This window comes from Oryzias latipes, chromosome 18 (genome assembly GCF_053564925.1).
Source record: "Oryzias latipes strain Hd-rR chromosome 18, Olatipes_Hd-rR_3.1".
Taxonomy (NCBI): domain Eukaryota; kingdom Metazoa; phylum Chordata; class Actinopteri; order Beloniformes; family Adrianichthyidae; genus Oryzias; species Oryzias latipes.
In genome coordinates, this window is record NC_136254.1 from 20,346,259 (window position 1) to 20,362,662 (window position 16,404).

At 41.1% G+C, this 16,404-nt stretch overlaps 2 protein-coding genes and 1 long non-coding RNA gene across 8 annotated transcripts in view; 2 read left to right on the forward strand and 1 right to left on the reverse strand.

Moving 5' to 3' along the window:
- LOC101165007 (calpain-5) overlaps positions 1 to 5,134 on the reverse strand; it is a 17,437-nt gene extending 12,303 nt beyond the window's left edge. The window contains exons 1-3 of one of the 6 annotated variants that reach the window (XM_011487534.3): positions 4,995 to 5,134; positions 3,897 to 4,032; positions 3,461 to 3,685 (exon numbers count right to left, since the gene is read on the reverse strand). The gene's annotated coding sequence lies outside the window, so the exon portion shown is untranslated. Of the gene's footprint in view, positions 1 to 3,460; positions 4,033 to 4,994 lie in introns of those variants that run through there. The other 5 variants (XM_078936436.1, XM_023966342.2, XM_078936435.1 and 2 more) reach the window with 5 other exon arrangements.
- On the forward strand, positions 4,831 to 15,698 carry LOC101164755 (zona pellucida sperm-binding protein 3). The gene is made up of 8 exons (XM_011487531.4): positions 4,831 to 5,257; positions 5,348 to 5,454; positions 14,519 to 14,622; positions 14,716 to 14,890; positions 14,985 to 15,102; positions 15,193 to 15,263; positions 15,335 to 15,462; positions 15,541 to 15,698. Exons 1-8 carry the CDS (start codon positions 4,895 to 4,897, stop codon positions 15,597 to 15,599), a joined length of 1,125 nt encoding a protein of 374 aa, XP_011485833.1. The 5' UTR covers positions 4,831 to 4,894; the 3' UTR covers positions 15,600 to 15,698.
- On the forward strand, positions 6,551 to 11,218 carry LOC144987252 (uncharacterized). Its single transcript, XR_013651126.1, has 6 exons — positions 6,551 to 6,683; positions 7,616 to 7,697; positions 7,996 to 8,089; positions 8,435 to 8,546; positions 10,090 to 10,353; positions 10,782 to 11,218. It is a non-coding gene; the product is annotated as an uncharacterized LOC144987252 (long non-coding RNA).
- Positions 15,699 to 16,404: the final 706 nt, after the last annotated feature.

Sequence of the window (16,404 nt, forward strand, 5' to 3'; positions counted from 1 at the left end):
TTACTTTATCTATATACTGACCCTAAAACAAACTCAAATGAATTATTTAACATCACCACATTTTAAATTACAAAAAAATATATATACGTTTCTGTTTATTCCATTTAAGGTAATGCAAAAAAAGTGGATTCCTGGATTAAATGATACGTTGCAAATTAGTGACATGTGGCATGAAGGGAAGAGTATTGGTGAGGTAACAGGAAGTAGAGGGAAAGAATATGAAGAATTTTGGGGTCCAATCCAGAGAAGCGTAGAATGTGGAAAGGCGGTAAGGAGTTGGTGGAAACTACAAACCCATAGTCTTTCTTTTAAGTTAAATTGAAGAATCTGACAGATTTTTATGAACATTGTTTTTTTGGTTTTTCGAAAAAGGTGACAGTCTCCTTTCTGGTTGTTGGTCTCCTGCAGGGTCAGTGTGTTTGTTTGTGTGTTCGAGCTGTTGTTTAAGTCATCAGTGAAACGAACTGCAGAGTGTACGTTTGGAAGTGTCATATGAGAGCAGAACGCTGTGCAGACGGAGACCAGGTGAGTGTTTGGGGTTCACTGTTGCTCCAACGATGGGTGCTGATCAGTGGCGGCCACTGGTCTGTCAGAGAGGGGGAGCTCATTTTCGGCCTACATCATAAAATTGTCTATTTATTTAAACGTAAAAAATCAAGCACTTTCGCCAAACAAAAATATCAAAGAAATAGGTTGCAGCTGTTTTTATTTCGACTGAACTTGAGAAATCCGCGATGGGACTGAGAATAGCTTCAGTGATTCCTTATAGTACAGAATCGCTGTCAGTCAAAAGACACAGACCCTCCAATCATCACGCAGAAACTCGGAGTCCGGGCCAGCCCACTCCCCATTCGCTGAGCGTCCGTGGGCGGGACATAATCACAGCGTTTATCCAATGACCGTCTATTTTTGAAGCGCTGAAAAAAAACGTTCAAAGCAGCCCCATTGAAGTCAATGGACGCTGGGCTTCAATAGCGAAATCCACTGTGAGATGTATGAGAAGGAAATCGAGTCAGCCGACCTGCTATATGTAACTGATTCTGAACGAACTCGTCTTTGAGATGAACGTTTTCTAACGCATAAAATGTTAATACAATAGTAAATATTTGACCATTAATTTTGCAGTCTTAAAGAAATCGTCACTGGTGCTGATGCATATACCTCCCATGTCTGCGTGATTCCTCACTTTCATTCGATAAACAAGAATTCAAGACAGAACTGTGGGAAAAAAATATGTTTATGATCATCAAGAAATTGAATGATGTGATTTAAATTTCATCCATTCATCTTATAAGTCCACACCCTGGATAGTTTACATTGCAGGGCCACACAGAGACAAACACTCAGATTCACATCTAAAGAACAAATTAAAGTCAACCTCTGAAGCGTGTTTTTGGAAAACCCACACATGCACGAGAACATATGAGACAGGATCTGAACACGAGTCCGTCTTTCTAAGACTATTGAGTCTCTCACCTTTACACAAAATGAGCAAATACCAACTCCTAAAGTGTCTGGGCCCCAGGACAGACAGCACCAAGGATCGACTCCCTTTAAACACCTGAAGCAGCAGCAGCAGATCCAATGACAGCTCATGTTCCAAAACCATTTGATGCTGCTTTTGTTGTGAACCTACATCAATTAAGTGTTCCAGTTTGTTTTTTAAAGCTATTTTCTTTCATTTTTGCTTTGTTTTTTAGTATTATGGGCTCATTGGGTTGCTTGAGCCTATCCCAACTACTGTTAGGCAAAGGTAGGGTATACCCTGAACGGATTGCCAGCCTCCTGCTGGGTCACCAGAAATCCTGCCTCATCTGCTGCTGATTACCTGGATCAGGTGTGTTTAGCCAATAAGGAGCTTCAATGGCAGGGTGGTCGGAAAACATGTAGAACACCGGCCCTCGAGGTCTGGATTCTGACTTAGAGTCACCAATTAACCAGTGAAGCATGTTTTTGGACTGTGGGGGAAAACCCACACATCCATGGCGAGAACATAGAAAGGACCAGCTAAGATTTGAACCAGGAACCTTTCACTGCGAGGTGACAGTACTAACCACTGCACCACCGTGCAACCTTTGGGGAGGAATCTTTATGCTACTTTTTTTTTTTTTTTTTTTTGAAATTTTTTTTGATTTGAAATGGTTTATTTCAAGCAATTAAGTAGAAATAATACACAACAGCAATATAAACATCAGTTATACATTCATACAGTAACTAATCATACTTAGGATAATTAGACATTAATAAATATTGCTTGAAAGGGAGTGGAAGGAAGCTAATTTATATAATCCCACCCGTTATACTATAACCATTTTATTACATGATTTATCAATATCCGGTTCCCAGTTTTTATTAGAATTAAATTATTAGAATTTTATTAGAATTAAAAATAATAAGATATCGATAAAGCACATGACAAAGATGAATTACTTAAGTAATACGTCAAAAATAACTATTTTAGAAATCAACATGGCAAATGCAGATCAGTCATCTGAAATATATGCAGATTATGTTACTTATAAAAGCCATTTATATGAATAAAACATAATACTATATCAGTAAAGTAGACACAACACTGTTTCAGGAATTTTCATAGCAAAATTTCATCAAGTATCAAAAGTAAAAAACATGTGCAAAATTATGCTACATTAGGAAAGAGGGCATGGTCAGCTCTCTTTTTTGGGGAAAATCAACCTTTTAAGTAATTTGAAGATAGTTGTATTCGCAGAGAGGCACGCCAACGTCCTGCTGTGTAACCCGCAACCAGAAATCGCTTTCGTTCGCACTTTCGTTCCTTCTTCTTGGTTTAATCATCACTTAAAGTCCCATTTCTACAGGCAGCACTGGATAAAGTCTTTCTAAGTCCTTAGTTTCAGTTTTACAATCTGAATGTAGCTCTGCATATCCTTTTGGGCCATTTTAACCATAAAACAAACAGGAAAGGAACAAAACTACCATTCAAATATTTATCTAAGTCAAAATGTATTTTCTTGGTTTTTGCAGAACCATCTAAAGACCCACTCTATGTTGTTTTTGCTGTTTTTAACGTGTTCTTGTGGTCTTTTTCTCATGATGGAGGACAAATATAAAGAAAACGAAGCTTCATTATTCAAATTGTTATGACTCAGGAGCAGATGAAATCCTGGCTGTAAACATAGAGCTCTCAGCAATGGGGAGGGGTATGGGGGCGAGGTTGCTCTGCGAAAACAGTGCCGCCCACAACTCAGAGGTGAATTTCTAATGAACTCCTGCCGCTCGGCAGAAACGATGTCCTAGAACACAACAGTTTAAAAAAAATAATTGACTAAAAACGGTATCATCATAACTAAAAGACCAGTGGGATCGCTTTGAAAATAGATCCACAGGTGATCGCAGTGGGACTTTAAAGCACCCACTGAGTGCAAAGGGAGATCCCATTCTCATCCGTGTATGGGTGACAGTCACAAATGTTCATGCTTACCTTTCAGCTGCACCCTGATGAAGAAGTGTTACGTTGAGACGAGTCAAGATTCAGACCACCTGTCACTCATGTCAGGACTTTAAAAAGGAGCCTCTGAGAGTCCGGCCTTCTTCCTTCAGCATGCGTCAGCTCCCCCAGAGGCACTCTTGTCGTCTGTCCTCTGAATCTGTCGGGAGTCTTTGCTGCATCTCCAGCTGTGGCTCAACTCATTGGTTTCCCTGAAACCTGTGAGCCAAGCATGAAGGTCTCTGTGTGACTCTGCAGGGTTCGACTGTGAACGTTTATGGAACAGCTTCTAGAGTTGGGAGTCTGTAACTTTACCTCAGGTCCAGACAATAGAGCCAGCCGGCAAAGTGATATAACAATGAAGGCAGCAGTTACCGTAGCAACAGTTTCAAACACATCACCCATGGACACAGACTTTCCCAACACTTACTCCTGCTGTGTGTTCTCCTCTTTCCCTTGCTGCATCTCCCCTTCGTTTCACGCGGTTCCTCTGCTCCTCACCACTTCCTGTCGTTTCTCCTCTTTTGCTCCTGCAGGGCTTACTCCTGGAGGATCTGCTGCTGCCCCTGAAACCCGAGAAACCGGGGAGCAGCTTTAACTGCTTCACTGCTGAGTTTTGTGGACATGCGTGCAAAAGCGCAGGACGCTACATTTGATGTAAGGGGAGTATAGGCGTCTTTGCTCTTTGAGGAGATAAACTCCATCGCTTGCTGCAAAATATTTGATCCTAAATTTAAAAACAACTCCTGTTGTTTGCAAAATGGATTCATTTAAATCTTATTTGAAAGATTAGCTTCACAGATTCCACGATCAGACAAGCCGTTTATGTCCCAAAAATGTGTTTAAGGTTCAATGTGTTTCTGAGTTATGAGGTACTCAGAATTGCAATTTTTAACTTTATTTTTTTTATACATGTCCTCCATCAGCAGAAAAATGCCACAGTAGATATTTAAAAGATACAATTCACAGAAATGGATTGTTATACTGATGTCTTGACTTGTATTAATTCCTTTACTTTGTTGATAGACTACACAGTAAAGGTGTTGTTTAAGCTGAATATTTTAGGCTAAATTAATCAATCTCTTTCTTCTTATATGTATCTATTTACTATATATAGATAGTCTAAAGGTGATGTAGAAGAGATTATGGACTGAATGCTGGGAAATTTTACACATCAGTGAAGCAGCTTTTTTTGTTCTTTAACAAAGGAAACCTCAAACGTAATATATTCCAGGTGGTTTGTGGACTTTTTTCTGTCCTAAATAAATATTTCCGTGTTAATTGTTGCTTAGTTTACTAAAAAAGTATATTTTTAAAGGTTGTTCAGAGGCTACAGAGTGATGTTTGTCTGTAATCAGAGCTGATTAACCTCAGCTGTGATCCTCCAGCCTCCAGGTTACCGAGTAGGGAAAAAAAAAGCTATTGAAAATGCAGCAAACAACGCGTCTTGTTTTTGTTTATTCTGCGGTTCTGGTTGAAGTCCTGTACAGAACCGGGTCAGTCGGGGGTTACTCGTATCAGTCCGAACCTTTGTTCCGGTCCTACGCGGACCTGGAAGCGGCTTCGGCGTCGGGGCGGCCTAGTTCCGCGGAGGTCTACGTGGTGAGGTGTGAGGCGGACAGCGTGGAGGTGGTGGTAAAAGCCCCCCCTGATGACATTGGGTTCTTTGAGGAGTCCGCGCGGCCCAGGCTCGGGCTGTCCCGCGCGCGAGACCACTGCGCCGCCAGGCTGTCCGCGAGCGGAGACTACGTCATCCACGTTCCGCTGACAGAGTGCGGGAGTTCAATGATGGTCAGCGGGGGGCTTTCGTCGTGTCGCAGCTGCTGAATGCTGCCGCCTAGCGGTGTAACCTGATAGTGCTCTGTGTCCTCCACGCTCTAGTTTACACAGAGTGCTGTACTTTTCAGCAACCTGCTGCTGCTGCCTCTCCCCTCATCAGCCGTGGACGTGGAGGAGGCCGCCATTCCTGTGCTGTGTCAGTATAAAAGGTAAGGAGGAGGGGCTAAAAAAAACCCAGAAACTAAACATATTTACATTATTACCGATAGATCAAAATCAGATTAAAATTTGTAGCTGGTAGTGTTTCTTTTGGAAAATTTAAGATGGCAGCCTTTTCCTGAGGTCAAAAGTCAAAAAAACTTCTTTTGTGGTAGTAGACTTAGCTTGATGACATGTGTGTGAAGATTAGCATTTCCCATTTTCCGCAAAAACATGATAATCGCCACATTTCCTCACAAAATGCTCGCCAAGCCATAAATGCTGTGGCCATCCCATAATAACTTTTTACACTTTGTCTAAATGACTCTGACGTATGTTTTCATTTCGTTGGTGGGCTTTAAAAAAACTTTTTATGAGCACCATAAAAGATTTTTCTGGTCCCCAAATTCTTTTTGTCGGTCTCACCTGCTGTGATGTCATCATGGGGGGGGGGTCCTCTTTCCTCCCCAAAATTCATTTTCAGCAGATTTTATGTACGTGCAAATTTCTGGTGAATTTTCGTGTCTGTATCCAAATTTGGCTCAAAGCCGCAGTAAGAAGGAAGAATTGTGAAATTGCAGTCCAGGAATCCTGTGGAACAAAATCTATGGAGTTAATTCAGTCTCAATAATCAGAAATGCACACAACCGGTTTTACAAATGCACACGCTCCGATTCACAAATGTCATTTTATGCAAACGTGAAAAAAAAATTCGGAAATACACACCCTGTGTTTCACAAACACACAGATTGTGTTTCACACATGCACACTAAATGTTTTACAAATGCACAATAAGTGTTTCTCACAAATGTGCACACTGTTTTTCACAAAAACATTTTAGAAATTCACAATAAATGTATCAGAAATGCACAGTAAGTGCTTCACAAACATGATTTTTAGGTACACATGTGATGTGAACTCACAGATCATTCAAATTGCAGAATGTGCATTCAAAATCCCGTTCTCGTTTGTGAATCTCCCCGTGTGTGTGAGAGATTTTTCTACGGTGAATATTGAGACTCATCTGACGGAGCGGGTCGACTAATCTCACCATTGGCTAGTGAATCTGTCAATCAAACTCATCGGCAAAGCAGGCGGGTTCGCTTTTAACCAATCGAATGGCCCCTTACACTCCTCACTTTCAAAGTGACGAGGGAGAGAGCTGTTCAGCACAGCAGTTGAAAGGACGCGGGCGGCAAACATGGCGGAGAGGTCTTCTGAACGGGATCAGTCTCAGCCCGTAAGTAATGCACTTATTTGATCATTCCCTCGTTGTACGTCCTGTAATGTTATTGAATACTAAGTTGAAGCGTTCTCCTTTGCCAAGTGACATGTGTGAATGCTTTATGAACACTGCAGCCGAGTCGTTTGCAGAGTACCCCCACCGCAAATTAGCTTAGCTTTGTTTTGCTTAGCCTGTGCAAGTTGTGTCTGCCTGTGAGTGTGAGTGAAGTTCAAGCCGGTGTCGGTTCAAGCTAGCGTCTATAGCCAATGATCTGTAGGTTCTTAACATGATTCATAAGGAACTAAGGGGAAAAGCATGCCGGATTTACAGCAGCAAAGAAAGTATAATAAAAAGTATTGATTTGGAGACGGCGATTTGTTTAACACTGATGCTATGCTATGCTAACTAGCTAGTTGTTCCGTGTGCTGCCTTATGTAAACGCGATCCGGGTTAAAGTTAGACACAGCATTTTCACAACCCAGACTTTAAGACGGGGTGGACTGTGCAACAAAGTTATTTCATATGACATTCATGAAAACGGCATTTTTTAAATATAACAGACATGAATCCACTGTTGAATGAAAGAAGCCTCTAAAGCCACTAAAATCCCCGTATCTTTACTTCCAATGACGTAATGACAAGAATCCCAAACATTATGTTTTTAGGCTGTTTTGTAGTCGATAAGTAGTCACAGAAAGGGTGGATGGGAGAAATCAGCTGTCAACAGTGATTAGAGTAGAAGTTACTGTAAGTATTACACACAGGCTTCCTGTGATCAGTGTCTTGTCTCTGATTTTTTTTAAAGGTGTTCTTTACTACAAGCTCAAGTAATCATAGCAAGAGTGTTTTAAAAAATTCCCCTTTCATATATTTGAAAATTATGTAATTTAAGATCAGACAGCTAAATTATCTAATCCATGTTTGTCATGTTTTTATTTATTCTCTAGGAATTACTGAATGTGACAGCGTGACAATCTTTTGTTCCTCGTGACATCAGGCAATACAACTCTCTGGCAGGGCATCTTACAAGTAATTTCTTTTAATTTTACCCACTGATTTTCCAATTATTTACCTTATTTTATCAATCTTTTTATTTTGTGATATTTCTATTTGTAATGCATGTAAAAACACATAAACACTTATGTGTTTTTTTAAGATGGCCATTTAAAAAAAAATTCCTCAGGGATTATTAAATACCCTTCTATTCTATTCTATTTCATATTTTATCATCCTATTGTTTTACTGTTTTACCTGTCAATTGGGAATTTAGCATTTTTGCCGCCGTAAACATCTGTCAGTTGAAAGTATTTGTACTTGTATTCCATAGATCTTGTACCTGAGAAGATAGCAGACAACAACTGTGCAGACACCCACTTGGCCTTCTTCAGTGACGCTGTGAACGTTTATGGCTTTCCTCTGAGGTATTCATGTTATTCATAAAGAAATATTTTATTCACATATCAGGCAGTATAAGTACTTGGTTATTTGTACAAACATAAAATAACTTTTTTTAGACTCCTCTCCATAAACAAAGTCAACTCTAAAACTTTCCCCTCATGAATAACATTTTACCCCCCCTTAACAGTCTCTCTCACCTCATTTTTTTCCTCAGTGATACATGTAACCCACTCCTGCAATTTTTTTAACCTAGAAATTCTACTTATTGGCATCATACATAAGAACATTACATTTTAAACTGATGTGTACCGTATTGGCGATGCATTTGTAATTATGTGTTTGAGACATGATTTTCATGTTATTGTCAGGGTGAGAGGAGATCACGGAGGAGAAAATGTGGGCATAGCCGAGTTAATGCTCACAGTACGTACAACTGACACAAACGGCTTCATTGTGGGAAAAGTGTACACACAATCAACGGTGAGTTGAACCTAGTTTTAGAAGCTTTAATATATACACAGGGCTCCAGACTGCGTCCATTTGGTCGCATTTTGCGACCAAAATTTGAGAGTGTGCGACTGAATTTTACACCCAGTCGCACATGTGCTACCAGTAAATTTGCCTCCTCCACCCTCCGTATTTTTTATACATTAAACATGAAAGGAGCACGTCAATGATCGATGAAATGAGAGATGAAATCATCAATGAGACGCGAGCGCACACGCACGCAGGCAGACACACACACTCACGCGAATACTCATGAGACTGGACCACACGCGAGCACACACTCGCGTTTCATTGAGTGATGCCTGAGGCGGCCACTGCGTGTGAGAAGAATAGGGAAAGTCACTGCAAGTGGCCAAAATATGTGGAGGGGCGGGGCCTAGAGATAATCGAGCGCGCGTAAACATCCGTGGGAAGGAAACGGAGACAAATATCACAACCTGATATGTGCGTCTGAGCTATGAGCAAGCGAACTATTGATTCGTTCTTCCGACCTGCAGCTAGTGTACCAGTGACAGAGTGTACAGCAGGGGTCTCAAACTCGCATGAAGTCGAAGCTGCAGCGAGACTGAAAGAGACCAGGAATTAGGAGTTGTCCTTAACATTCAATTTCGTTTTAATATGCCTCTCCCCCTAAGTATGAGCTGTGATATTACATCTTTTATAATTATTTTAATGTTTTGTAATGGATGTAGCCTTTTTTTAATCAGTTGGTATTTTAAATTATTTTAATTGATCAGTGAACTACAAAAAACCCATCAGGACGCATGTCCCATAATGCATTGTTTTTTAGTCTGTAGGGCAGCTTTTAGTCAGTTCAATACTAAATTTCCAGCTGCGTTCGCTCTGATTGGTGTCTTGCTCTCACCCCTTTCTCGTGATATTTTTGTTTTGATTGACAGGTGATGTTGGAGCAAAAACAAAAATATACGTCACACACCAGGTGATCTGTGCAGTGTTGCGTCCATCTGGGTGATCTCAAACACGCTTATTGTGCATCTTGGCTGAACCTATTTGGTGTCACCAACATGAATTTCCATCCTCTAATATTTACATACATTTAAGTATTGTTTGAAACTGTGAAATGACCGAAAGGTTACTACGGTAATCACTTGTTACTAAAAACTTTTTTTTATTCTAAAAGTATGGTATTTTTTTTACTATTTTTACTTAGTTGTACTGTCGTGACAGCAATGGTGCTGTCAGTTTACCTTCATGTTGCATCTTCAAAAGTGCAGAATAAAATATGACACCGAATTAGAAACAGCACATTGTAATTTCTGCATCTAGTATTAAAGTATTTATTTGTAATACAGTGGAAATTAGTAGATTTGGTTAGAATGTTGATTTACGGTATGCGCCCCTAAATTTTCTGGTTGTGCCCCTAAAATTTTCAGTTAGGGGCCACTATGCTCCTAGTGAAAAAAGTTAGTCTGGAGCCCTGATACATAAAAGTGAATGATGTATTAAAAATAAATCTGACAATATAATATTTCTTTTTGCTTTTTTCCAAATACAGGATTGAGCTCCTCTGGTGTGACGTCTTCATGAGTGTTACTGGTTTATATTACAACATCCTGCACTCTCCTGAGGACCAAGACTTGCTCAATATCAGTCACATCACGTATTCTGCTGCCATTACATTTTTCTACCACGCATTCAGGCCAGTTTGGATGTCTTTAGTGACGCGTGGGACAGCCATCCAATCAGGACGGAGCAAAGCATGACACCAAATCAGCTGTGGCAGTTGGGCTTGACCCAGAACCCTGTTTCTGATCCCCGGGTAAATGCTTTATTTAATCTCACTGTACTGGACAACTGATTTGTGTGCAGTTTGACTAAAGTGGAAAGTATCAAGAAGAGTATCATGAAATCATAATGACTACAGTGAATTTTCATCGAAAATGAATGAAAAGGATTATTGTTGTGTGGTGCAAACAATTTCCCTAAATTGTTTGTTTGTAGGAAGAATAGCACATCTGCAAGTTCAAAATGCATCACAATGCATGGCCTTATGAGCCATCAGATGTACTAATGTCACTACTTTGTTAAGGTTCACTTATTTGAAAATTATAAACAGTTATGGAGATATGAGGTCTGCCTGCAAGCAACAATATAAGTTATTATTAGTCGGTCACTGTTCCTACATAATCTAAAACACAAAAAAACAGTGCTGTTCATAAACAGTTTTTTTTTTTTTTTTTTTGTCAGGGTATGCTGGTTCCAGAGATTGAATGGGAGGAGAGTGGATCCATGACTGAACCTCATCCTGGGATCAATGTCCCGGTATTGGACAGTCCTCTTTTGGGTCCACAAATGTTGGAACTGCAAGACGACATCAATCCATTGTGGAATTCAGACCGTTTGGGAGTTGACCTACATCTTTACTGTCCAGTGTGTTTCGAACTTAATTTAGGGGACATAATTACAAACAGAAGAAGAGAGACTGAGGGGAGGAAGACAGAGTTCAAATCAATACTGCTGTATTGTTCAAGGGACTTCATTGTATGTAAGGAAGTTATGAAAATTAGTTCCAGTTTAAATAAAATTCAAATCAGTAGAGATCCCACATTTGCTTAAATTTTGATGTTTTAATCTGTCCATGTTTTCACTGAATTTTACTCTGCAATAAAGGGTGAATGTTTGCACTTTGTTGTTCTATGACCATCTTTTGTTGTGTAGTATTTAACCAGCTATAAAACCCAGAGAGATGAGGATCTTTTTTGCAAGGGTGACCTGGCCAAGAGGTGTATATGTATATGGTTACAATATAAAATCAATGACATTTGAGTTATTAAAAAAATAAAATTAAGGTCAAGCAAAGTGACTTCGGGCTGAGCAGGGGAGGTGTATATTGGGCGTCTGTGATTGACAGTGAGATGAACTTGAGGTAATGTAGTCCCACTGCGTGGTACGGAGCAAAGTGATGACAGTTTCTCCACAAAACCTGTGGAAGTTGAAGATTTTTCTCCTCCACCTTCATATGATCCAAACCGTGTCTGAGTGTTGAAATGACGCTAGCATGAAAGCTAAGAGAATAACGTACAAACAATCCCGAGTGAAACATTCATTGTAAATCTCATGACCAGTACAGAGTTCGATGGATTCAATGTCAACTGCATTCAACCACTGTTGCCTTGCTTCCAGGTCCACTGAAAAGTTGCACAAGCCAGTAATTTTTGACAACCGAAGGCAATAAACCGACAAGCCATGCTAAGGCTAACACGCTAACGACCGACTGGTACAGAATTAAATATGGGCGGGGCTTTTGCCACCTGCAGAAAGCGTAGAGAAAGTGTAAGGGGCCATTCGATTGGCTAAAAGCGAACCCGCCTGCTTTGCCGATGAGTTTGATTGACAGATTCACTAGCCAATGGTGACATTAGTTGACCCGCTCCGTCAGATGAGTCTCAATATTCACCGTAGAAAAATCTCTCACACACACGGGGAGATTCACAAATGAGAACGGGATTTTGAATGCACAGTCTGCAGTTCGAATGATCTGTGAGTTCACATCACATGTGTACCTAAAAATCATGTTTGTGAAGCACCTACTGTGTATTTCTGATACATTTATTGTGAATTTCTAAAATGTTTTTTGTGAAACACAGTGTGCACATTTGTGAGAAACACTTATTGTGCATTTGTAAAACATTTAGTGTGCATTTGTGAAACACAATCTGTGTGTTTGTGAAACACAGGGTGTGTATTTCCGAATTTTTTTTTCACGTTTGCATAAAATGACATTTGTGAATCGGAGCGTGTGCATTTGTAAAACCGGTTGTGTGCATTTCTGATTATTGAGACTGAATTAACTCCATAAAAATCAGTCGATGACATTTTGGTAAAAACAAGGAAAAAAAATAATTTCAGAATTAATTGCAGTTAAACTCAGACCTATGAAATGAGTTTTTGACTGCTCTGCATAAAAACCTGGTTCTTTGTTCTCACGTTATGAGTGCTCTGACATATAAACGGCGCACACTTCTAAAGTGCTTTCCAGTCACACACTGACTCTGCTGCCGACCCTGGCGACCTCTAACCACCAGAGGCAAGGAGGGGTTCACTGTCTTGCCCAAAGACACTTTGACATATGGGTGGGCGAGGAGGGAATGGAACCTGCAATCTTCCAGTCTTCTTCCCGCTGCCCCATGGCCGCCCCATGGACATGAATTTCAAGATAATGACATAAATCTGATGACATTATCTGTAAGAATGTTATGTAGTTTTGAGAACTGGAACTCTTTAGTTTAATATTGTATTTTATGTGAAATAAGTAAAGATGGCTGGCTTCTCTACTGGATACGTTTCTTTTTTAGAGTCTTCATATTATAAAAGGATTTGTGTTTTGGGTTTCATATGTATTTTATGTACATCACATCCGTAAATATTGTATTGCATTCATTTCAAACATTGATTTTTCTCAGATTTTGAAAAATCAACTTTTTCTTTAAACTTTGCAAACTCTTTCATGTATTAAAAATAAAGGTGGGATCTTGGTTCAAATATTTTCCTTGATTTTGGTTTTTATTATTTTTAAGAGAGAAGTTACAGGCTGGGCGATGACGTCATCTGTTCATGAAGACTACAAGATGAAGAAGCTGCAAAGCCACAAAGTGTGGCTCCGTGTCTCAGACATGATGGGTTCTGTTCTTCCTGCTGACTTTATCCACCAACACCACAGAGAAAAACCTTGGAAGGGTTAAATATTGACCAACATGACGTGTTTGTTTATTTCTGTGGTGTTGTGAGTCGATCCTGACGACAATATCGGGCACAAAGCAGCAAAGTCTGTGTGTGACCTGCTGGACGCTCACATTGTGGGTGTGGTCAACTTTGAGGTCATTTTTTCTCACTTGAATTGTTTTTTTAGCGAGGAGATAAGTGATGTCATTCCTGGAACTTCAGAAGAACCATATTCTGTGTTTCTGTGGAGATTATTTCAACAATAATGACAACTTGGGATGTTTTTGTGATCATTTATGGCGAGTTTCAGACAAACTGCGGCTGGAGCTCGTTTTCAGTTCTGGTCAATGGAACCAAATCCAAGGTTTTTCTCTGTGGTGTTGGTGGATAAAGTCAGCGGGAAGAATAAAACCCATCATGTCTGAGACACTTTGTGGCTTTCTACTTTTAATTGCAGCTCATCTCATAGTTTTCATGAGATCAGTTAAATCTTAGTTCTTTGCTTTTGTAGCCTTTCCAAACTCAGAAAATCACGGAAAAAGATTAGAAGATCACGTTTTTTTTTTTCAGTTTTAATACACAAGAAAAAATTGTAGGACGTGTTTGCAAAGATTATAGTAATAGTTAAATTTAAAAATCAACCTATAATTGTCAAATGTCTGACCCTGGGTGATGAGCAAAGAATTTCAATGTAAACTAAAAGCATCCATGCAGATTTTACAGGAAAGGAATACATTTAGAGGTGAGAGGCTGCACTTCCTTCCAAGAAATGTTTGGTTTTAGCTCTTCAAATGTTGTATTTCATATCATCAGATGTGAGCTTATACAATGTTGCTTATTAAACATATCATAATCGGTAAATACTTTCTTTTAACTGCAACAAACTACAGCTGCATCTGGCTCAAAGCTGCACGGTGGGAAAGCTCCGGGATTGCTCGCCGTTTTTGTTGCACTGCTAATGTTTGGTTGGGATGTGAGGGGCTGTAAGCTAGTGGGAGAGAATATAAACAGATGGATAGTGGGGGATTACTCCATGCCAACTGTTAAGTCCGGCCTACATCTCAGAAGTAAATTTCTACTAAACTCCTGCGGAAAGTAAACAACAGTTTTCTCTGTTTTGGCTGAAAATGCCAAAATCCTGATTAAAAGAGCACTGGGAACGCTTCTACAATAGATTTAGAAGGTGACCGGAGCGGGTTTTTTCAGGCAAACGGTTGAAATGGATGTTTTGTAAAGGCGAGGTTCTCCTCCATGTCCCGCAGGAAGTACACGGTGAGCAGCGGCGAGCTGAGGCCAACCTGGACTCCTCACATCTCTGTGCAGTCCACTCACCTGCAGCTGGACTTCCGCCTCAGACTCATGACGAGTGAGTTCACCCGCGCCGAATCCAATGTGTCGCCGCAACAGACGGCTGGAAAGGAAGAAAAACACAAAAAGAAAATTTTCTTTGCCCTTCCAGGTGACTGGAGCTCTGAAAGGAAATTCCCCGTCTACTTCATGGGAGAAACGGTCAACATGGAGGCCTCCGTGGATCATCCCAACCCTTCTCTTCGCCTGTATGTAGGCAGCTGCGTGGCCACCCTGACCCCCGATGTGACCTCTCACCCCAGATACCCCTTCATAGACCACCGCGGGTGAGGCCCCGCGCCTTCTGCTGTCCCTCCGCCTTAATGGATGTCACTGACGCCATCGGTCTGGGCTGAAAAGAGCTTCTTCTGTTCTCCGCAGATGTTTCACGGACTCCCTGCTGAGCGGCTCCAGATCTCGCTTCCTGCCCAGAGTTCAGGATCAACTCCTCCATATTCAGCTGCAGCCTTTCCTCTTCCACCAGGACCACAGGCGCAATGTCCGTGCCAAGTGAAAGATTTCTTTATGTTTTGTTTGTTTTGGATGTCAGGGGGAAAGTGTGTGATCATGTGACCTACCTTCCCTTCAGATCTACATCACCTGTTACCTGGAGGCTGCTCTGGCATCAGAGCACCGGGCGTGCTCCTTCATCGATGGGAGGTGAGCTTTCACAGGTTTGAGCCGAACCTCCTGCAGGGTTTCCAGCGTGACGAGGCCGGTTTTCCCGACAGATGGAGGTCAGTGGATGGAGAAGATAGTGCATGTGAGAGCTGCAGCAGCCCTGAAGAGGCTCACAGCAGCGCTGCTGAGCACGGCCACAAGAGGGCGCAGAGGAGTCAGTGGGGGCACGCACACACCGGTGCAGCAGCCGCCTCTGACCAACTAAAACCTGCACTTTGGGGAACGTCTGAGTAACTCTGATTTCATACGTCTGCAGAAACCATCGTGGGTCCGATCGTGTTTCTCCCGGAGCGCGACGACTATGAAAAGAAGTGATTCTGTCTGACTTTGAGAACAGACACAAAGTTACAGAACATCTGAATAATTTGCAGTTTTTTTCATAAAAAATCCAAAATTAAAGAAAAGCTGTTTAGATGCTGGTTGTTTGCCACATCTTTTCTGATCCAGGCCGAGCACTGATGAAAAATATAAAAGAGCACGGCAGCTTTTAGTTGCCTTTCTCTCTTCTATTGCTTCTAGCAGAAGCTGGAAGGACTAAAGACCTGAAAACCTGGTTGTTCCTGCACCAAACGTCCCTGTGCCGATTGGATGAGGGTACAAACATTCTGGGAGCAAATTGTTGCTTTTTGATCAGCTCATACATCCGGTCAAGGGACTTCTCTATGTTGAGATGCAGAAATAGGTTTTCCCTGTTTTAGTTGTTCAACAATCTTGTAGGAAGTGGTGCATCCTGGGAGTTCAATGGGTGGCCATCAGTAAAAACTGAGACTAGATGCTTTATACGACAACAACAATGGAATAAATCTGGAATGGTAATCCCATTCCGATCATCTTCTGATCTATTTTCAAAGCGTTCCCAGTGGTCTTCCCTTTGCTGAGAGCTCTCTGTTTACATGCCCTCTCACACCCCCTACCTGACATTAGAGGTGCGACAATATTGGAGCTACCCAGTCAGACAGTTTTTAAGCCACGTTCCAGCTCAGACGAGGAAAACGAAGACGTTCATGGATCTAGTCGTCTAGTTGGGATCTTGAGATCGGCCCAGTGTGTTTCTATGAAACACACAGGATCTTTTTCCAACTGTGTTTATCCTCTGCTCCTGATTCACAACAATTAGCAT